The sequence below is a fragment of the Symphalangus syndactylus genome, chromosome 14 (genome assembly GCF_028878055.3).
Source record: "Symphalangus syndactylus isolate Jambi chromosome 14, NHGRI_mSymSyn1-v2.1_pri, whole genome shotgun sequence".
Classification (NCBI taxonomy): domain Eukaryota; kingdom Metazoa; phylum Chordata; class Mammalia; order Primates; family Hylobatidae; genus Symphalangus; species Symphalangus syndactylus.
Window position 1 is genome coordinate 8,584,108 of NC_072436.2, and position 21,465 is coordinate 8,605,572.

General features: G+C 56.7%; 1 protein-coding gene across 1 annotated transcript; it reads left to right on the plus strand.

Moving 5' to 3' along the window:
• Positions 1–830: 830 nt before the first annotated feature.
• Positions 831–21,119, plus strand: NHERF1 (NHERF family PDZ scaffold protein 1). Its single transcript, XM_055241748.2, has 6 exons — positions 831–1,528; positions 14,096–14,257; positions 15,456–15,609; positions 18,704–18,744; positions 19,910–19,999; positions 20,231–21,119. Exons 1-6 carry the CDS (start codon positions 1,088–1,090, stop codon positions 20,417–20,419), a joined length of 1,077 nt encoding a protein of 358 aa, XP_055097723.1. The 5' UTR covers positions 831–1,087; the 3' UTR covers positions 20,420–21,119.
• The last annotated feature ends 346 nt before the right edge of the window (positions 21,120–21,465 follow it).

Sequence of the window (21,465 nt, forward strand, 5' to 3'; positions counted from 1 at the left end):
GCAGGGATCAGAACCTGCACTCCTCTATGCGAGTCCTGGGACAGCACAAAGAGGATTAGCGTTAGGGTTCCCACAAACGGAAAAATGTTATTCAAACAACTCTGTAGGGTCCGAGGAGGCCCTCCGTCTTAATTTTCGAGACCGCCCGGCCCTCGCTGCCCCGAGCTGGAGCAGTTGCCCCGGCAACAGCCGCTCCCTCTCAATTGGAAATGCACTCAGGCTTTGGCTAAAGGCTGTTAAAACGTTGGCCAGGTGCGGTGGCTCACGTCTGTAATCCCAGGGCGGATCACCTGAGGTCAGGAGTTCGAGACCAGCCTGGCCAACATGGCGAAATTTCGTCTCTACTAAAAATACAAAAATTAGCCGGGCGTGGTGGTGCGCGCCTGTAATCCCAGCTACTCGGGAGGCTGAGGCAGGGGAATCGCTTGAACCCGGGAGGCGGAGGTTGCAGTGATCCGAGATCGCGCCACTGCACTCCAGTCTGGGCGACAGAGCGAGACTCCGTCTCAAAAAAAAAAAAAAAAAAGGGTCCTTTACCCGAGGGCCGGCTCTCCTCACTCCCCGCCACAGGTAGGGGAAACCAGGCCGGAGCCGGCGGGCCCACCCGCCCAGAACCGGGAACTCGGTGAGCCCCGCCCCTGCCACCCCAGCGCCGGCCGCTCGGTAACAAACACTTCCACTTCCTGAGCGCTCGTCTTCGCCCGCAGCTGGGCGCCGCGCCGAGCTCAGGCCCCGCCCTGCGCGTTCCCATTGGCCGACGCCGTTCACCCGGCCGGAGCGCCCAGGCCTGCAGCCCCCTATTGGCCCGCGGAGGTCCCCACCCTCGGCGCGGCCCCGCCCCCGGAGTAAGGAGCCGGGGCGGACTCTGGGACGCTCAGACGCCGCGCGGGGCGGGGATTGGTCCGTGCTCCTCTCTCGGCTCCTCGCGGCTCGCGGCGGCCGGCGGTTCCTGGGACACCTGCTTGCTTGGCCCGTCCGGCGGTTCAGGGCTTCTCTCCTGCGCCCCCCGGTTCGCTGGACGGGAAGAAGGGCTGGGCCGTCCCCAACGGAACCCCAAGTCGCGCCGCTGACCCCGTCGCAGGGCGAGATGAGCGCGGACGCGGCGGTCGGGGCGCCCCTGCCCCGGCTCTGCTGCCTGGAGAAGGGTCCCAACGGCTACGGCTTCCACCTGCACGGGGAGAAGGGCAAGTTGGGCCAGTACATCCGGCTGGTGGAGCCCGGCTCGCCGGCCGAGAAGGCGGGGCTGCTGGCGGGGGACCGGCTGGTGGAGGTGAACGGCGAAAACGTGGAGAAGGAGACCCACCAGCAGGTGGTGAGCCGCATCCGCGCCGCCCTCAACGCCGTGCGCCTGCTGGTGGTCGACCCCGAGGCGGACGAGCAGCTGCAGAAGCTCGGCGTCCAGGTCCGAGAGGAGCTGCTGCGCGCCCAGGAAGCGCCGGGACAGGCCGAGCCGCCGGCCGCCGTCGAGGCGCAGGGGGCTGGCAACGAAAATGAGCCTCGCGAGGCCGACAAGAGCCACCCGGAGCAGGTAAGCAGGGCCCGGGCCGCGCAGGCTGGAGTGGAGTGGGAGGGGGATCCGGAGAGACCCAGGTGCCCCGGCCGTCCAGCCCCGCGCCCGCCGTCGTTTTTCTGAAACTCGAGCTGCGAGGGGGGTGACCGCTTCCGCCCGCCAACCAGGCGCCCTGGCACATCCTAGGCAGGCCCGGGGCTGCGTCCCGCGACCTCCTCTCCTTCCCAGGCTGTGCTGGGAGCCTGAGCGCCTTTGCCGCCTGCACCTCTTGTTCCCAAGCCTTTGGGGGGGGGGGGGCGGCGCAGGGGAACCCAGCCCCCTTCCCTCGGATCTGTGGGTATCTGCTCCCGTTCCTCGGAATTCCCCAATCCTGCTCCTCCCCTGGTGCCCTCTCCTCGTTCACCCCAGTCCGCAGATGGGCCGGGGAGGAAGGGCTCTCCGCCCCAGAGGTGCCAGCTTCGCCCGCCACTCCCACTTCAAAAGCTAGAGGAATAGCATTACTCCCCCTGTGCGGAGCCCGCCGGTGTGTGCCCTGAACTTCAGTCCTGCTGGACTTCATCCTCCCGGAGTCCTGTGTGACTTCTAAGAGAGAGGAAGCCCCACCATCGCAGGGCGGTGCGGGGGTTGCCTGGCGGGGAGGAGGAGCCAAGGCATCTCAGAGTGGTGGTTCTGCCACCTCAGAGGATTTACGATTCTCAGGAATGTGAAGAGTAAGCGCCTAGAACTGTATCTGGGAGGGGAGGGGAAAGACCTTGGAAGAAGAAAAAGATGGCTATGGGGAGGGCAGAGAGCTCCTGGGGCTCACGGCCCTGTGTGCGCCAGCGCAGCTCACGGTGAGCCGGTGGTCTCGCCCTGGCTTTGCCACGGTCACTCTGGTGCCCACACAGCCAGCAGGCCGGTTGCTTTTTGCCCATGTTTGGTGTTTGCCCATGGGACCCCAGTTTGGATCAGCTGCAAGAGGGGCAGCTGGCAAAACAGGCGTTGTGCTGAGCCTCCTGTCCCCAGAGAGTGGAGTGGTGCATTGTGTAGGGCAGGGCGTGAGCTTCCTAGGGCCCCTTCAGCTTGCACCAGCTCTCGCTGGTGGCAGTGTCTGATGGGAGTGTCCGTGGGGCCAGGAGGATCCTCCTGGACAGAGAAAGGGCACAGTTCGGCATTAAGGTAGACGGCAAAGCCCTAGAGGATCAACTGGTTTGGTGGAAGTAAGGTCACCAGAAGCCCTGTCCAGCCAGAGCTGGGTGCAGGGAATGCCAGGGCCACCAGCCTCCCACTTCCTGCCCCTGCCAAGCTGGCATTGGCAAGGGGAGGGGGAAGGGATCTGAGCACCTGCAGCAAGGGGGTTGACGCCAGGGAGTTGGGGCCGATGATCTCCAGTCCCAGGCAGAAATCCAGTGTGAACTTTGTGCTGAGTCCATCGATCGATTTGACATTCTTTTTTTTTTTTTGGACTTTGGCACCCACACAAATACCCACCCACCCCCACCCCCTACAAGTTGCAGTCTCGTTCAGCTCCTCCCTTTGCCCTTTTGGTTATGCTGTTGGGTGCCAGAGGGCCTGGGAGTCGAACGTGGAGGCCTGGCATAGCACACGTGCGCAAAGGCAGCGGCTCTGAGGTTCCTGGGTGAGCAAGAATCAGATTCCTGCATGTTTTGGAGGGACACCTACGTTTGTGTGTACTTTGTTAGGCCAGGAGTTGAGAGGAGAGCCACCAGCAAATCCTGGGGACACCATCACCAGCCAAGTCCCAGGACTTCTGAGCTCTGGTTCTCCCATCTGTGAGATGGAGGCATTGGGCGATGGGACGCCTGCCTTCTCTAGAATTGTAGAAATGACGTGAAGCACTTGAGCCCCTTACTAAAAGCTGAACTGCACTCCTTCATGCCTGGCGTTTGAATCCCAGCTCCTTTAAACTGACTCCTAGTCAACATCATTGAGTCCCTCTAGCAGAAAATCCTCTCCTCTCAATCCTGTGTGCTGAGCATACAGACGCCCATGCGGTTATTGCAAAAAATGTTGACATTTTAAGAGTTTGTTTTTCTAAAACACACCCCTTTCCTACATAAAGCATCAAATGGAGGTTTGCCAATTGGTTTTAGTCTGAATTTGTGTGCAAGGCGGGGCTGTTCCCTTATCTTCATTAGCCCTCCACTTACTAAGTGACGATCTCAGTGGAAAAGTGTGGCACAGAGAGTGGTTGGCTGGGTGGCCTCTGGCCGGAAAGACCAGCTGTGTCCAGAAGCACTCAGGGCAGAGGCTGAGGGGTGCCTGTAACACTGGCCATCCCCTCTGGGGAGTCTAGGCCTAAGGAGGTGGAAGTGGCTTTCCAGCTCTGCCCACCGGCTTTGCTTTGTGGATGGCCTTCCCCGCCTGCCCCATGGGGAGAGAGGAGCAGCAAGACCCGCCCTGCTGTTCCCCTGCTTAAAGCCCTCCTCCCCCCATTCACCGCCAGTCACAGGATGAGGCCTAAACCCTTGAGTCTGGGTTCAGAGTGCCGGCCGGGCTGAGCCAGCTCAGCTTTACTAGCCGGGCTGTGCGAAGCCAAGTTACCTCACCTCTGTAAGCCTCCATTTCCTCTTGTGTAAGTTGGGGGTGATGGCAGCTACCTCGGAATTGCATGAGACTGTGTGTAAAGCAGGTAGCTCAGTGCCTGGCACGGAGTCCGGGCTCAGCCAGCCTTTGCAGTTGGTATTGGAAGGAATATGTATTTCATAGTGATCGTTGCACACCTATCATGGGGCAGCTAGCGCTGGGTCAGCCTGCCTAGTTGGGCAAGTGCCACTGTGGCCAAGCCTGGCACATAGTCAGTGCCCGATCGATGGTCACTGTGGGTTAAGAATGATATGTTGTGGCCAGCTGTGGTGACTCACACCTGTAATCCCAGCACTTTGGGAAGCCAAAGTGGGAGGATCGCCTGAGCCCAGGAGTTTGAGACCAGCCTGGGCAACATGACAAGACCCTGTCTCTATTAAATTTTTTCTTTTTTTTTTTTTTTTAAGAGTTATATGCTGTTCCATGGCCCTTCTCCATCTGGCAGCCTGTTCTCACCACTGCCTCCCTACCCCCAAAACCACACCCAGGGTCCGAATTCCCCTCTAGTCTCTAAGCCTTCACACCCTGACACTTCTGTCCCCTCCCAGGGAGCCTGTCCTTAATCCAGTAGACAGAGTTAGCATTTCCTTTCCTTCACTTTTTTTTTTTTTTTTTTTGAGACAGATTCCACCCAGGCTGGAGTGGTGTTGCAACCTCGCCTCGCTGCAGCCTCGACCTCCAGGGCTCAAGCGATCCTCCCACCTCATTCTCCCTAGTAGCTGGGACTACAGGCATGCAGCACTATTCCCAGCTAATTTTTAAATTCTTTGTAGAGATGGAGTTTCACCGTGTTGCCCAGGCTGGTCTTGAACTCCTGGGCTGAGGTGATCTGCCTGCCTCAGCCTCCGCCTCCTCTTTGTCCTTATATCTTTTATTGCTCTAAAAACACAATATTTTAATCATCTGTTTGTGACCTTTTTCTCCACTACATGGTAAGCCCAAGGGCATCAACTGTGGCCTATTTGTGTTTCTATCCCCAGCGCTGTCCTTGGCACACAGTAGGGAGGCTCTCAAAAACAGTTTTTGAATTAATGCATGAATATATAACAACAGTCAGGGACCTTTGTCCTCGTTCAGCTCATCCCGCCCTGCCCAGGGATTGGAATTCCAGATAGAACCTACCCACTCTTCTTTCTTGCCTGCTAGCAGCTTCCATTTGAAAACTAGAAAGCCAAAAGTCCAGGCTTTGGGGTCAGCCAGATCAGTGTTTGAATCCCAGCTCTGCCGTGTGCTGGTTCTGGGATCCTGGGAGTTCATTTTTCCCTGCAACCCTCAGCCTCCACCTCTGTGAAAGGCACTGCCTGCGGGGTTATTGGGAAGATTTGGTGGCATGACAGGTTTGTAAATGAAAGTGCCCAGCTTGGGGTGTTTCCTGCCAGCCCTGACCCTGATCCCAGAGTCAGAGAGTGCAGGCACCCTAGGGAGCAAGGTGGGTGGTGGGACACAGTTAGCTGGAGGGCCATCAACCTCTTTACCAGGGCGGGCAGGCCGTTTTACACCAACCAAGTTGGAGCTCTGGTAGGGCAGAACAAAGCTTGAGCTGCTGGGTGTTTGCATTCGAAATAGACAGGGTATGTGATTGTTTGTGTGTTGGGATCTCTTTCTTTGCTGGCAAAACAGTGTAGCCCCTGGTTCTTACCTTCAAGCTCCTGTTAACTCAGTAATTCTGGAGATGATTCTCTTGGAGATAGAGGGGGGCTTCCTGGCCGGGCGCAGTGACTTGTGCCTGTAATCCCATCACTTCGGGAGGCTGAGGCGGGAGGATCACTTGAGCCCAGGAGTTTGAGACCAGCCTGGGCAACATAGTGAGACCTCGTCTCTACCAAAAAAAAACAGGGGGAGGGGGGTGAATCGGGGCTTCCTTCTCAAGGAACTCCATATGTCTAGATGGGGTCCTTCTCCCCTTTCCCAGATGTCCCATCTCAATGGTCCCTGGGAAAGTGGAGTGGGGAATTAATGAGAAACTCAGGCTGGGCACGGTGGCTTACGCCTGTAATCCCAGCACTTTGGGAGGCCGAGGCGGGCGAATCAGTTGAAGTCAGGAGTTGAGGTCAGGAGTTCAAGACCAGCCTGGCCAACATTGTGAAACCCCATCTCTACTAAAAATACAAAAATTAGCCAGGCGTGGTGGCAGGTGCCTGTAATCCCAGCTACTCGGGAGACTGAGGCAGGAGAATGGCTTGAACCTGGGAGGTGGAGGTTTCAGTGAGCCGAGATCGCGCCACTGCACTCCAGCCTGGGCGACAGAGCGAGACTCATCTCCAAAATAAAAAAAAGAAGGAAGAAGCTCGGCTGAGGTCTTGTTGGTGCCACAGAACTCTTTACAGGGAGAAACCAGAGCTCTAGACCCCAATAACAAATGTTCCTCTGTTTTCGTTGCTCTAAGATAGAGTGGCCCTACCTGGAAGGAAACAGGTTTGTAAAGTGCCTTTAGGCACTCTACCTATGACATAAAGATGTTGACATGCATTTCTTTCTTTCTTTTTTTTTTTTTCCTGAGACACAGTCTTGCTCTGTCGCCCAGGCTGGAGTGCAGTGGTGTGATCTCGGCTCACTGCAACCTCCGTCTCCCAGGTTCAAGCAATTGTCCTGCCTCAGCCTTCCGTGTAGCTGGGATTACAAACGCCTGCCACCACACCCTGCTATTTTTTGTATTTTTAGTAGAGATGGGGTTTCATCACGTTGGCCAGGCTGGTTTCAAACTCCTGACCTCAGGTAATCCACCTGCCTCGGCCTCCCAAGGTGCTGGGATTTTAGGCATGAGCCACCACGCCCAGCCGATATGCATTTCATTGTCCCCCAGACAAATTAGCTATTGTTTTCTCCATTTTGTAGGTTGACAGTAAGTGTTCAATACATGATAGCTACTATTTGTGTCTAGCAGTGTGCTAAGTACTAACCTCGTCTGTGTCATTTAATCCACATGACCACCAGTGAGGCAGATATTGGCCCCATTCTCTGCCTATGGAGGCTGAGGCTTGATCAGTTAAGGTGGCCATGGCAGGTCCCAGGACTCTGAGCTAGCAGCTCCTCCCACACAGAACAGGGCTGTGTCTTGGAACCCAGCACTCTGACTCCAGTGCCTGCACAGCCATTTGGCCACATGAGTAGGCTGTGCTTGATGCCTGACTCTGCCAGGTGTTTCTGCCCATCATATTCTGAGCCACAGCTGGACCATCACAGTGGTATAAATTCAGGCTGCTTGAACTGGCTTCCTGTAACGGTCCAGGGCTTCCAGGTGCTCCTGTCCCTAGCAGGGCATCCTTGCAGTGCCTCAGCCCATAAGGGGCAGGCTCTTGTCCCCATCCCTTCTCACGTGATGTGATAGGTCGATCTGGAATCTGGTAACCAAGTATCTACCCCTGCCCTCACTCCCCAGAACCTGCACAGAGAGCCCCCCTCCAGGGTGGTCTTCACTGTTGACCGAAGCCTTCCCCTCATGGTAGGACAACTCACCATGTCCCCAGACTCCTAGGCAACGTTTAGGTCCCTAGGCCCTAGGAAAGGACAAGAGTTACAGATTCCCTGAGGTCCAGGTCACCTCGGGGTGGTGTGGGAACACACAGAGAATGCTGGCCAGGTTCAAGTCCCACTCACTGCTGGGTGCTGAGAGCTCTGAATTCTCCGAGACAGGCTGCAGCCTCTCCCTGTGCTAAGGTCAGGGGAACAGCAATGGCCGGGGGTATTTAGGGGAATGTGTTTGGGGCAGTCTCAGGCAGCACAGGTCTGTGCTGTCTGGGCAGCAGCCACCAGCTTCGTGAGGCTCCCAGGCACTCGAGATGTGCTGGTCCACATGCAGATGTGCTGTGCGTGCAAAATGCACACCAGATTTTGAAGCCATAATACAAATAAAAGGATGTACAATAGCTCAATTGTTAAAAATGGATTACGCGTTGAAATGATAATATTTTGGGTACATTATGTTAAATAAAATATTCTATTATTTTTCCTGTTTTTTTTTTTTTTTTGGAGGCAAGAGTCTCGCTCTGTTGCCCAGGCTGGAGTATAGTGGCGTGATCTCAGCTCACTGCAACCTCCACCTCCCAGGTTCAAGCGATTCTCCTGCCTCAGCCTCCCGAGTAGCTGTGCACCACCATACCCAGCTGATTTTTGTATTTTTCTTTTTTAGTAGAGAAAGGGTTTCACCATGTTGACCAGGCTAGTCTCAAACTCCTGTCCTCAAGTAATTCGCTTGCCTCGTCCTCCCAAAATGCTGGGATTACAGGCATGAGCCACCACACTTGGCCTATTTTTCTTTTCTTTCTTTCTTTTTTTTTTTTTTTTGAGACAGAGCCTTGCTCTGTCACCCAGGCTGGAGTGCAGTGGCGCGATCTCGGCTCACTGCAATCTCCACCTCCGGGATTCAAGCGGTTCTCGTGCCTCAGCCTCTGGAGTAGCTGGGACCACAGGTGTGCACCACCATGTATGTCTAATTTTCATATTTTTAGTTGAGACAGGGTTTCACCGTGTTGGCCATGCTGGTCTTGAATTCCAGACCTCAGGTGATCCACCTGCCCTGGCCTCCCAAAGTGCTGGGATTACAGGTTTGAGCCACTGCACCCAGCGTATTTTTCCTTTTTCAAATGTGATGACTAGAAAATCTTACATTCCACACATGGCTGGCATTATATATCTACTGGACAGTGCTGCTGTGGATCTGAGCTCAAATCCTGCCTTCGCCCGTCAGCCATGTGTACTTGAGCAATTGACTCCAGCTTTTTGAAGCTGGATTTCCTTTTCTGTGAAATGCTAGCAATAATACCTTCCTTGTAGGACTATAATTGGCTCTTACGAAGAAAACACATGTAAAGAGCTCGGTGCCTAACACATAGTAGGTGTTCAGTAAATAGCAGCTGCTATTTGTTACTTCAGTGTTGAGCCCCAATTTCACAAACTCCTTGAAGGTTCTTAATAGCCCCTTGGGACAACCCCTGGGGGTTAAATCCAGAGACTTCTGGGAGGAGGGATGAGGAGGGATGCAGAAGGGAAGGCATGGGGCGGCCAGCCCTGGATGGTGTCCAGCCGGGCTGCAGCCCAGGTACCAGCCTGCTCCATCCCAGGCTTGCCCAGCCCTGCGGAGACCTGAGCCAGACTCTGCCCCCTCCTGCCCCCGTGGGTCTCCATGGCTGGCACAGGGAGAAAAGGTTACTAGCCAGAAGGAGAACCTGTTTCAGACCTCTGAGTCCTGGGATTGTCTGTCACACCAGCAGCCCTCACTTTAGTTTATGTCTCCCTCCTGGTTCCCACCCTACCAGAGTCCAGGGAAAGCTTTTCCCACTGAGAAATAGGAAGGAGGAGATCAAGGGCTAGGAGCAGTGAGTGACATTTTTTTTAAATGGACACATCCAACATTCCCCTGCCCCGAGCACAGACCTGGAGGGATGTGGAGGGTGGAAGGGGGTCCTGTAGGGTAAAATGAGGTGACATCAGGGCCACTAGGCAGGGGGCCAGTGACAGCCAAGCCCCCTGTACCTCACCTAGGGTAAGGAGAAGACACCTTCTGCCTAGAGGTATGGACACTGGCTGAGTGCCTGGAGCTCCTGGTCACTTCCCAGTACCCCCAGGCTGCCTGTCACACAGCACTCCAGGCTGGGCCAGCTGTCTCCATCCTGGCTTCCTTGAAGAGCCGGCCCCAGGCCCAGCCCTGTCTCCAGAATCTGGGGAACAAACTGAGCTGTCTCCCAGAGCAAACATGGCTCTTACACCCAACATACTCCTGACACACACACCCCAGCCCCTGAGAACAGCCAGGGTTCCTTCCTGCCCCCGCCGTCCTGCCCCCTTCCATCCTCTTGTTGGGGCTGATTTTCCTGTATTGGGCATGGGGCACTGGTCTTCTTTGCATAAACAAGAGCCCTGGGCTGGGGGAGGGGCAGTCTTGAGAGGTGGGGTTACCTCTGTTGTTCCCCCTGGACACCCAAGTGGTCTTCCTACTCCTCCAGCCCCTTTCCTCTGGGGTCCTGAGCTGGCTGGCTCGAAGGAAGCGGGCTGGGCTGTTTCTGTAGGGCCCATCACCATGGCATCAGCCAGGCGGGGGCTGGACCCAGTGGGGCGTTGGCCCCCAGGCTCCCACAGCCTTCCCCGAAGGGAGGAAGGAGTAGCAGGGAGCGGCCCTGGGCCTGTTCCCCAGAGACGGTCACTGGGATTAGGGTATCGACTTTCCTCAGCTTTCCAGGTGACTGCTGGTGGCGCCTATTGAATTCCGTGCCCGCCATCCGCTCCCTGGACTGCGTGGGTGGAGGTGATGGGGCGGCCACTTGGGGCGGGGTGAAGCTCCCTGGGGGAAAGGACAGATGAAGGGAGGCAGCCTGAGGGTGGAAGAGGCCCCAGGAGAAGGGTGTGGGGGGGGCAGCTCTCCCGGCAGGGTCTTTTCTGGAAAGCCAGCCAGCATTGTGTGAAAGTGACTCTCCAGCCTGTCCAGCCCTGGGTCACCCCGGCCCAGCTGCGCTGTCCATTGGCTGCTGTGGCCTCATGTTCCCGCCTGTCAATTCTGGCTCTCTGCCAGTCTCCTCTCTGAGCAGATCCTGATTTTGTCTTGAACTTGGGTCTTCCGGGCTGTCGTCACTAGAGGTCCCACTTTGCCCTCTGGAGCTCACTGGGGCTGTGTTCCTTTTGAGTCTCCTCCTCCCACCATGCTTTGGGCCCCTCTGTAGCTGGCTCCTCCTAAGCTCCTGGGGGCCACACACCAAGCCCAACATGCCTGGACGTCACTCCCATTTATCCCCTTTCCCCAGAGGCAGAACCCAGCCCTGCCCCAGCTTGGCGGTGAAGGTCCAAGAGCAATGGTGGCTGAGCTCAGCCAGGTACCCCACACCTCCCCATCTTCTCCTCTCAGTGCTGGGCCTGGAGACCACAGGCCAGGCCCCACAGATCCCCGGGGGGCTGCCCCAAGGTACTCCCCTGCCAGCCCCAGCCTCCACCCAGGCTGGGATGGGCTGGCTTGATGGGCTGACTCAGCAACTGGCACTGACACCTCCTGGAGACAGCTGGGAGGCTCCTGCTAGGGAGGGGTGAGGAGACAAGGCTGGTCTCCCGTGGAGAGTGGGAACCCCCCTTCCCATGTAGGGGGAGGGAGTCTCTAGGGACTTGGGAAGGAGGCTGTGCAGGTGCGCTGGACCTGTCTAAATGCTGGTGGGGTCTACCTGGGCTTCCCATCTCCTTGTCCAGCCACCCCCTCAGGTCCTGGAGCCGCCACAGAGCCACATCTAGACAGAACAGTGGAGCAGGTCCCAGTGCAGGGGAAGGAAACAGAGGGCACCTGAGCCCCTCAGCCTGGGTCCCCCGTTTCCCCTTGAACTGCACAACTTGTTGCTGGCAGAGCGGAGCAAGGCTCAAAGCAGGCCCCGGGGCTTTGGCACCATATGTCACTAGGCGAGGGGCACTGGGGCGAAGATCAGTAAGGGAAGCCCACAGCACAGAGACCAGGGCCAGAGGATGGGCATCCCAAAGGCAGCTAGCACAGCCCTGTCCTGCCAGCCGGGGGAGCGCCCAGAGCCACCTGCCCCCAGTCCAGCCATTCCCCTGCCCCGTCACCCACACCAGGCTTCATCCCCCAGCTCAGGCCGTAGCTCCAGCTGCGAGAGGCCCTGAGCACTCGGAGGGAAGGCTGTGGTAGGTTGTGGTTTCTTCAGCTCCCAGCCCACCTCCAGCGGAGGCTGCAGCCGATGCCCTGGAGAGAGCCCCTGTCTGCCCTCCACTGCCTGACTCCTATTGGCACCTCACCTCCCAATGGGTTGCCCCATTCTGGACCTGGATCCTTAAGGAGCACCCTGCAGTGTGGTGGAAGGAGGACAGGTTCCAAGTCAGAGACCAGGGTTGGAGTTCTGGCTGTGTGATGTCAGGCAGTGGGCTCCACATCTCTGAGCCTCAGTTTCCCCATCTCAAAAACAGCTGACAAGCCCCAGCCAGGTTGTTATGGGAAGGTTTTTGGGAGCACGGGGACTGTGGAGGGAGGTTGGAGGAGGTCACTAGAGTTGCCCCCTGCCTGTCCTGAGATTTCACTCTCCCCACTTTCTCAGGGTGTCTGGCAGAAGCAGAAAGCTGTGCCTGTCCTGGTGACGGCAACTGGTCAGACTTGTTTCTGCTCACCTAGGCAGCCCGGGGGAGGGCCTGGCTGGGAGCTTTGTGGAGGGATTAGCTCTAGGGGAGAAGAGCCTCACTTACTCCCGGAACAAGATCCCGTAGGGCTGTGGGAGTGCCGGGGGTGAGCCTGGGGCAGGTGACAGCCGAACTAGCTGGGAGTGGGCCCTGCAGTGAGGCCGGGGATGGGCCAGGGAGAACAAGGCAAGAGGAGCTTCATTCAGGGTTCCTGAGCCTTTGTGAGCCACTCAATTTTTTACCACTCACCTAACCGTCTTTGTTGTTGGGGTGAGGGGCCCTCGAGCCTGGATTTGGGTATGAAACACAGGCAAGAAAGACCTGCCCAAGCCTTTAAAGGAATGCAAAGTCATCCTCTAGCCACCCCCAGAGACCGAAAGGCTGGGGATTGAGTCTCCTGCAGATGGTGGCGGCCTCCTGGGGCTGGCAAGTTGGGACAGAGGCCCATAAGCCCTCCTGGGCGCGCCTTCCCACCCCTCTCGGCCCTCTCCACTCCCAGCTGGGGATTTGGGTTTCAGAGCAGCCTGGCACACACACCCTCACCCCACCAGAATCTCACTCCCAGCTTCCTATGACTATTCATTAGTATTCACAACAATGGGAAAGTCTGGGTGTGCACAGGGATTTTTTACAGTTAGAAAGTATTTAAGTCAATGACCTCACTGGGCCTCAGCAACCCTGGGAGGCAGATGGCAGTCAGAATGATCCATCAATGACCTGCCCCAGGGTCACACAGCTCCTAAACAGGGGAGCTGGAACCTGGCTCGGAGCCTTGACTATCCACTGCTCATTGTCTGATGTGCTGAGTGATAACACAGGGCCAGCAGGCTGGACAGCAGCCAGTGGCCCTGCACCAGGCCTGGAGGAGGGGAAGAGGGACAGGGACTCAGGCGTAGTCCTTGGGCACAGGCTTCGGCCACCCACACCCATATTCCCTCCATCATACTGTGTGTCCAGGCCTGCAGCTTCTAAGCTGAGCTGCTTACTTTGGACCAAGCACGTTGGAAACTGTTTTCAGCTGAGTCCAAGCACTCGAAATCTGCGTGTGCCCTTTTAGTAGGTCACACCCTCCAGGCCACAGCCACACTGGGCTCCCTTTAGCCCAGCCCTGCTTTTCCCAGTCCCCTCCCTATTCAGGCTCCTCTTTCTGGGGTCTCTGTGCTTCCGTTGCCACCTCTGCCCTCGGGCAGCGGTGTCGGGGGAGGAGGTCCTGGAACGCCTGAGGATGGCCCCTGAGATGGCTACATCTTGTCCAGGTCCCCTTGCTGTGCTGCACAATAGGTTTTTGGTTATCTGCTCCTTCTGGCTCCCTTTTGGCCGGGCCATTTGGCTTGGTGGGGGTGAGAGAGAGTTTGCGTATATGGAGGAAGGCTTTACTGTAAACACACTGACCAGCTTTCAGTAAACACCTGCCTCTTCCTCCCCTGCTACAGAGAACGGGGTACAAAGGGGCTGGGGGTCCTCAGTCATATGCCCCAGGTTCCCAGCCAGGCTGACAGGGGTGCCACACTCTGCCCCCTCTCCAGGAGGGCCAGACTGAGCCACCAATGGGGAGGGATAGAGACCCGATCAACACAGCGTGTGATTCACCTTAGACTGTCAGAAGGGACAGGCATGTGAGAGCTAACCTGGTCCTATCCCTCATTTGCCAGAAGAGGAAACTGAGGCTTGGACAGAGCAGTGTTTTACCCATGTCATCTAAGCAGTTTGCTGTGGTGCTGGGTATCCACGAAAGTCTTTTGAGTCTGGGCCAGAACCCTCTCAAATTGCTGTGTAGGGATCTAAGCAAATTTGCATCCTCCCAAACCTTCCTTGGTTGGGGAGATGGGGACAGGCAGAGGACAGGGAAGGCAGAACCTGGGGCACTGGGGAATAGCCATGGACCCTCCCCTGTCCCTGCAGCGCGAGCTTCGGCCTCGGCTCTGTACCATGAAGAAGGGCCCCAGTGGCTACGGCTTCAACCTGCACAGCGACAAGTCCAAGCCAGGTCAGTTCATCCGGTCAGTGGACCCAGACTCCCCGGCTGAGGCTTCAGGGCTCCGGGCCCAGGATCGCATTGTGGAGGTGATGCTTCTTGCTCTCTTTCTATCTGACTGCCCCCACCCCCTGCAGATCAGCAGCACCTGGAGCAGCCATCATACCATCATGGGCTTGATTAGCCCATGGGCATAGCCAACTGGAGCTGCTGGATGGATGGGTGGGTGGGAGGAAGGGTGGTGGATGGATACATGGAAGGACAGGTGGGCTGACAGACGGACTCCTTTCTTACCTCCACTCTCCCCTGGACTCCTCCTTGCCAAGCAGATACACTGGGCAGCCTGTGATTCACCCATCGATCAGGGAGATGTCTGGGGCCCTCTCCAGAGCTTCCCTGCTGCCAGGCACACAGAGTGGGGTGGCAGTAACAAAACCCCTCTCGTGAGTCAGGCCTTTATTTATTTAGTTATTATTATTATTTTTATTTTTTTAAATGGAGTCTCGCTTTGTTGCCCAGGCTGGGGGAGTGCAGTGGCACAATCCCAGCTCACTGCCACCTCCGCCTCCTGGGTTCAAGCGATTCTCCTGCCTCAGCCTCCTGAGTAGCTGGGATTACAGGTGCCCGCCACCACGCCTGGCTAATGTTTGCATTTTTAGTACAGACAGGGTTTTACCATGTTGGTCAGGCTGGTCTCAAACTCCTGACCTCAAGTGATCCGCCTGCCCCGGCCTCCCAAAGTGCTGGGATTCCAGGCGTGAGGCACCGCGCCCGGCCCCGAGTTAGGCTTTTAGACTCGCGCACTCAGTGCTCTGGTGCTGTGCTCCTGGGAGAGGAAACGTGAACCAAATGCTCAGGCAGGTCCCAGAATCACAGTCTTAGAACCTTAGAACTAGAGATCAGCTCTCCCAAGACTTCTCATTTTACACGTGAGAAAACCAAGGCCCAGAAAGGGAAGTCGGACAGCAAGTCCTTACCCAGGCTGGGCCCCACCCCAGCCTCCCAGCTCGCTCCCATCCCATCTCTCCCAGCTGTGTTTGTTTAGTCTCGTCTAGATATTTTCGTTGGCCCTTCCCATGTATCCTGCCTCCCTAGCTGACTGTCAATGGGTGGACCCCCCAGCCTCGTTCAGGACTCTGCAGAAATGGCGGGGGTCAGTATCCCCAAGTTGTGAACTGCAAACTGGCTGAGAACCAAGGTGGCCACCCCTGCCCCCAGCCCCCCTCCACTTACCTGCCCCAGAACCAAGGCCTGTGCCCGTAACGCCTCCCCGACCCCGCCCTGCAGGTGAACGGGGTCTGCATGGAGGGGAAGCAGCATGGGGACGTGGTGTCTGCCATCAGGGCTGGTGGGGACGAGACCAAGCTGCTGGTGGTGGACAGGGAAACCGACGAGTTCTTCAAGAAATGCAGAGTGACCCCATCTCAGGAGCACCTGAATGGTAAGCTGGGTGGGGCCGCTGGCCGTCCTGGGGCTGGAGACCCCCAAGTCAGGGGTGTGAGCCAGGGCTAAGACTGCTGGGTCCCAGGCGAGGGGTGGGCAGCTTCCCAGCGTGGGTGCTCCCTCCTTCTCCTTCATGGGAGGCCCAGAGGTGTGGGCTTGGGGAGTGGGGGCCTAGCGTAGAGAGTGGAAGTGGGTTTCTGAGGACGGCTTGTGACGGGGTCAACTGGCATGAGGTCAGTGAGAGAGATGGACAGATCTTCTGGTTCCTGGCGAAAGCTGCAGCCCCAAAGGAGGCCCAAGCCCCCAGTCCTGTCCCTACCAGCAGGCTTTCAGGGCAGTGTCAATGTGAGGAAAGGGTTAACTCCGGGGAGGCCTCCAGCCTTTGCTTGGTCAGATCAGAGTCCAGTGACAGGGGCCCGGTGCCTCCCCCTCCCTCCTCTCAGGTTGTCTTGGAAACCCAGCCTTGCTGGCTCTAGAGAGTAGTGGGTCCCCCTTCAACCCCTGGGCCCCTGCCCTCCCCATCCCCCACCATCACCCTGCCAAGCCTGGCGCCTCCCCCTGCCCAGGCCCGAGCCAAACAGGGCAGGGCTGCTGCACCGGGGCAGGGAGGGGTTAAGCATGCTCTGCTCCTTGGTCTGGACTTTCTCCCTGGGAAGATGGCTCCCTGGAGCGGGCAGGGGTGCTCACTGGGCCATATTGAGGGTGGAACCTCTTGGGACTTTGCAGTGGGCGGGGCCTCCTGGAGACTCAAGGTTGTATGTGTAAAAGGGGATCCACACAAAGGTCTTGCTGCAGACTCCCATCCCCAGCTGGAAGGGCCCACTGGGGAGGCCCTGTCCCCTTCTGGCGCAATCCAAGGCCTGAGGCTCCTAGAAGAGGGGATGGCCCCTGGAAGTCCCTAGCTGGCTCTAGGCATGGGAGGTGGGGTACCGCCTTACCCTTATCTCCCAAGTTCAGGGAAACCAGGTAACTCAGATAATCCCTTTCTCCACTGAGGGGGAGACTAAGGCCTAGAGAAGCCCCAGCCTTCCTCCTAGGGATCTGATACGAGAAAGACACAGCTGGAATGTGGATTCCACTCAGCTCCTGGGATACTGTCCCCCTGCTTCCCCCACCCCTTCACCCTGCAGGTAATTGGCCCCCTCAGACATTCCTCCCTCTTCTGCCTATCTCTCGGGCTAGAGGGGCTGCAGCCTCTGGCCAAAGGACCTGAAGAGGGAGAGGCCTGGGGACAGTCCCCTCCCCACAGTCCCTCCAGGATGGCATCCTCACCCTTTCCATAGGGAGGAATGCCCCCCTCTCCGGCTGCCAGGGTTTCACCCTGACCACTGTGAGCTGATGGGGAGGGGACAGTGAGTGTCCCTGTGTCCCAGCAGCCTGTCCTTGCCCAGGGAAGGCTGTGGGTGTCAAAAGGGAGGAGAAGATGAGAGTCAGGTATCTCTGGCTGTGTCCTGGACTGGGGACAGGGAAAAGATAACCAGGAATTTTAAGCTAAGAGTTCAGAAGAAGCCCAATGCTGACCAGTCCCTGGAGATGGAACAGCCACCCCTGAAGCCATGTGGGACCCTTACCCTGAGTGAGCCCAGTGAAGGTGACCCCAGACCTGTCTTCTCTCTCTCTGACCCCTCCAGGTTTCCCACTGGCTGGGGGAGGGGATACTCAGGACATACCCCTTGAGCCTTCTCGTCCCCCCTCATTTCCTGATTGGCAAATAGGAGTTGGGATTATTTTCTCTCTTTTTTTCTTTTTCTCTTTTTTTTTTTTTGAGACGGAGTCCTGCTCTGTCCCCCAGGCTGGAGTGCAATGGTGTGATCTCGGCTCACTGCAACATCTGCCTCCTAGGTTCAAGTGATTGTCCTGCCTCAGTCTCCCGAGTAGCTGGGATTACAGGCGCCCGCCACCAAGCCCGGCTAATTTTTGTATTTTTAGTAGGAATAGGGTTTCACCATGTTGGCCAGGCTGGTCTTGAACTCCTGAACCTCAGGTGATCCACCTGCCACAGTCTCCCAAAGTGCTGAGGTCCCAGGCATGAGCCGCCTAGCCCGAACTATTTTCTCTTTCAGTTGAGGCGGGTACTAACTGTAGTCTGGGGTGTGGTTCCAATTTTGGTGTCATCATCATCACCTGGGAAGCGTTTGGAAAATGTTGATTCCTAGGCCTGCCCACTAAACCAGAATCTGTCCTTTAACAAGCTTCCCATGTAGGAGTTCCCAGGTAAGAATTAGGCAGCCATCCTGGAATTTCATCCCCATCTGGGACAATACATTTTTTAAACACCTTGTGACCCATCAGTGCCTCATAAGATCGATTTAGTAGATAGAGACCAGCAGGTTGGTTTTTTTTTTTTTTTTTTTTTTTTTTTTTTGCCAGAGTCTTGCTGTGTTGCCCAGGCTGGAGTGTAGTGGTGCGATCTCGGCTCACTGCAACCTCCACCTTCTGGGTTCAAACAATTTTCCCGCCTCAGCCTCCCAAATAGCTAGGATTACAGGCGTGTGCCACCATGCCCAGCTAATTTTCTTTTTGTCTTTTTTAGTGGAGACAGGGTTTCACCATGTTGGCCAGGCTGGTCTCGAACTCCTGACCTCAAGTGATCCAGCTGCCTCGGCCTCCCAAAGTGCTGGGATTACTGGTGTGAGCCACTATGCCTGGCCCAGAAATTTTTTTGTTTTTTTTTTTAATGAAATGAAATTAAAAACATCAAAGAACACTGTAGTAAGGGTATTGCTTTGTGAAACTTGTCACACAAAATCTTTGTGTGTGCTGAGTCATCAAAATGGCAAACGTAGGCCAGACATTTGCTCACACCTGTAATCCCAACGCTTTGGGAGGCCAAGGTGGAAGGATTGCTTGGGGCTAGGAGTTTGAGACCAGCCTGCACGACATGGCAAGGCCCCATCTCTAAAAAAAAAAAATAATAATTTTTTAAATAAATAACAAGGCAAATGTATTCATGGTGAGTGGTAGTCAAAAAAGTTTGAGATGTTGACCCAGGGAACAAGATCTAATAATCTGCCTAAACCCAACTCCCACCTCCTCTCCACGCTCTATTCCATCCCCGTTCTGGACTCACCTCTGCTCTGTCCTTCGCCTAGGTCCCCTGCCTGTGCCCTTCACCAATGGGGAGATACAGAAGGTAAGGGCGGGTCCCCTGTCTCTCTGGATTTCAATCCTTGGGGTGCGGGAGACACATCAGAAGGTGCTGTGGTTGGTAGGATAGCCATCTGACTAAGGCCAAAACTCCAGGGTCCCCAGTTCCAGCTCCTTCTTCAGCTTCAAGCTATAGAAATGCCAGAACCGTCTTGGCCTCTGCCTGGGGCCAAAGCTGTCAGGAGGGAGCGGGCTGGCTGGGCCCCTCTGCAGCCCGCCATCCTGGGTGACAAGCCCCCCCCCGCCTCCAACTCCCCACCATACAGAAGGGGCCATTCTTCCCCCCAAGAACAGAGCTTCAGTGTCTGCCCTCGGGCAGCCAGGCCCCTGCTACTTCCAGTCTGGGTTGGAAGAACAAAGCCCCTCCTCCCCCCTTCCCTGGGCAGAAGGGAAGGGGGTGAGGCTGGGGAAGAGATGGTGGGGCTGGGTGCCAGCTGAAGCCATGGAGGAACCCAGGAAGGGGCTGGGTGCCAAGCTGACGTCCCAGCCAAAGCCTTTGCTCTGGGACAGGCCGACTCAGTCAGGCCACAGAGCAGGAACTCTGCAGGGTCTGCTCAGAGGTTCCCCTTCCCTAGGAGCTCCTGCCAGGGTACTTGGCAAGGGGGAGGGCCCTTGGACCCAGGCCTCAACCTTCTTTCACCTCATCTTTGGATCTAGAACTTTCCATCCACCTTTCTCCTTCAAGGCCCTCCTTTGCTGCTTCAGGGTTAGGGTTTCAGGATTCCTGGGGTCAAATCCTGGCAAACAGTCAGGTGGACCACAGGAGATTCAGGGAGCACCACATGGGTTCCCCGTGCCAAGCAGAGAGGCCCCCAGTGTCCCCACATTCCAAGAAGCCCCTCCCTGGTCACTGGCCCAAAAGGCAAGTCAGTACCTAAAAGCCACATTGGAGTGGCCCAGGGAGAGGGAGCAGTTCAGCTAATCCCATGATGGTCTGTACCTGTCCCATCCCTCCAGCGTGAGCAGCAGAACCAGCCTGCCCTCTGATCCTTGAAGGAATGTAAAAAGGAGCCCTAGCAGGCTCAGGAGGTGGGAACCAGGGGTGGGTGGCCAGGGTATCAGTGCTACCTCTTCTCAGTCTGAGGCCCCTACTTCCTCAGGAGCCCCTCACCCCATCCTCTGACAACCCACAACCCTCTCCTCTCTGCCAGGAGAACAGTCGTGAAGCCCTGGCAGAGGTAGCCTTGGAGAGCCCCAGGCCAGCCCTGGTGAGATCCGCCTCCAGTGACACCAGCGAGGAGGTAGGCCAGCCATGCAGGGGGTGGCAACTGGGTTACAGGAAGCCGATTCCCAGGCCCCACTTATTCCTGGCACACCAGCCTGCCTTTGAGGTCACATGCTGAGCCGCATTCTGTTCTTGTGACCTGGCTTCCCTGGGCACGGCCCCAAGGGAGCCACCTCACCCAGGCTGAGGACCAGGGAGCCTAATGAGGGACTGACTCCCAACTTCCTGCCCCCACTTCTCTTTACAGCTGAATTCCCAAGACAGCCCTCCAAAACAGGACTCCACAGCGCCCTCATCTACCTCCTCCTCTGACCCCATCCTGGACTTCACCATCTCCCTGGCCATGGCCAAAGAGAGGGCCCACCAGAAGCGCAGCAGCAAACGGGCCCCGCAGATGGACTGGAGCAAGAAAAATGAACTCTTCAGCAACCTCTGAGCGCCCTGCTGCCACCCAGTGACTGGCAGGGCTGAGCCAGCATTCCACCCCACCTTTTTCCTTCTCCCCAATTACTCCCCTGAATCAACGTACAAATCAGCACCCACATCCCCTTTCTTGACAAATGATTTTTCTAGAGAGCTATGTTCTTCCCGTACCTTAGGGAAGGTGAATGTGTTCCCGTCCTCCCGCAATCAGAAAGGAGATTCTGCCTCCCTCCTCCTCACTGAGTGCCTCATCCTACCGGGTGTCCCTTTGCCACCCTGCCTGGGACATCACTGGAACCTGCATCACGCCAGGATCGTGGGACCAGGCGAGAGGGCACCCTCCCTTCCTCCCCCATGTGATAACTGGGTCCAGGGCTGATCAAAGAACTCTGACTGCAGAACTGCCGCTCTCAGTGGACAGGGCATCCGTTATCCCGAGAGGTGTGGCAGGCACATCTTGTTTTCATTTGATTTTTGTTGTTAAGAGTGCAGTATTGCAGAGTCTAGAGGAATTTTTGTTTCCTTGATTAACATGATTTTCCTGGTTGTTGCATCCAGGGCATGGCAGCGGCCTCAGCCTTAAACTTTCGTTCCCACTCCCACCCTCAGCGAACTGGGCAGCACGGGGAGGGTTTGGCTACCCCTGCCCATCCCTGAGCCAGGTACCACCATTGTAAGGAAACACTTAGAGAAATTCAGCTGGTTCCTCCAAACCCTCCAGCCTCCGTGTGTTCCTTGGAAGTTTTGTCCTCTGGCCTTGGACCCCTTATAGGTAGAAAGTGAGAAATGGTAAGCCAAGATGGTCTTTGGCTGGGAGGGTGGGGTACACTGGAGGGAGGCCCATCTAGGGCTCCCTGTGACCTCAAGCCTGGGTAGCTTTAGCTAGAGGGCCTAGCTGCAGAAGTCCTGTAGGAAGGAGGATGCATGCACCCAGCCGGGTATTCAGCTTGGTGGTCAGTGTGCCTGTGTGCCAGGCTGCAAGCACCGATGTGGGCTGGGGACCCCTTGTCTGTTGGGGACATTTACAAGGGGAAGTGGGAGCTCAGACCAACGTGCTCA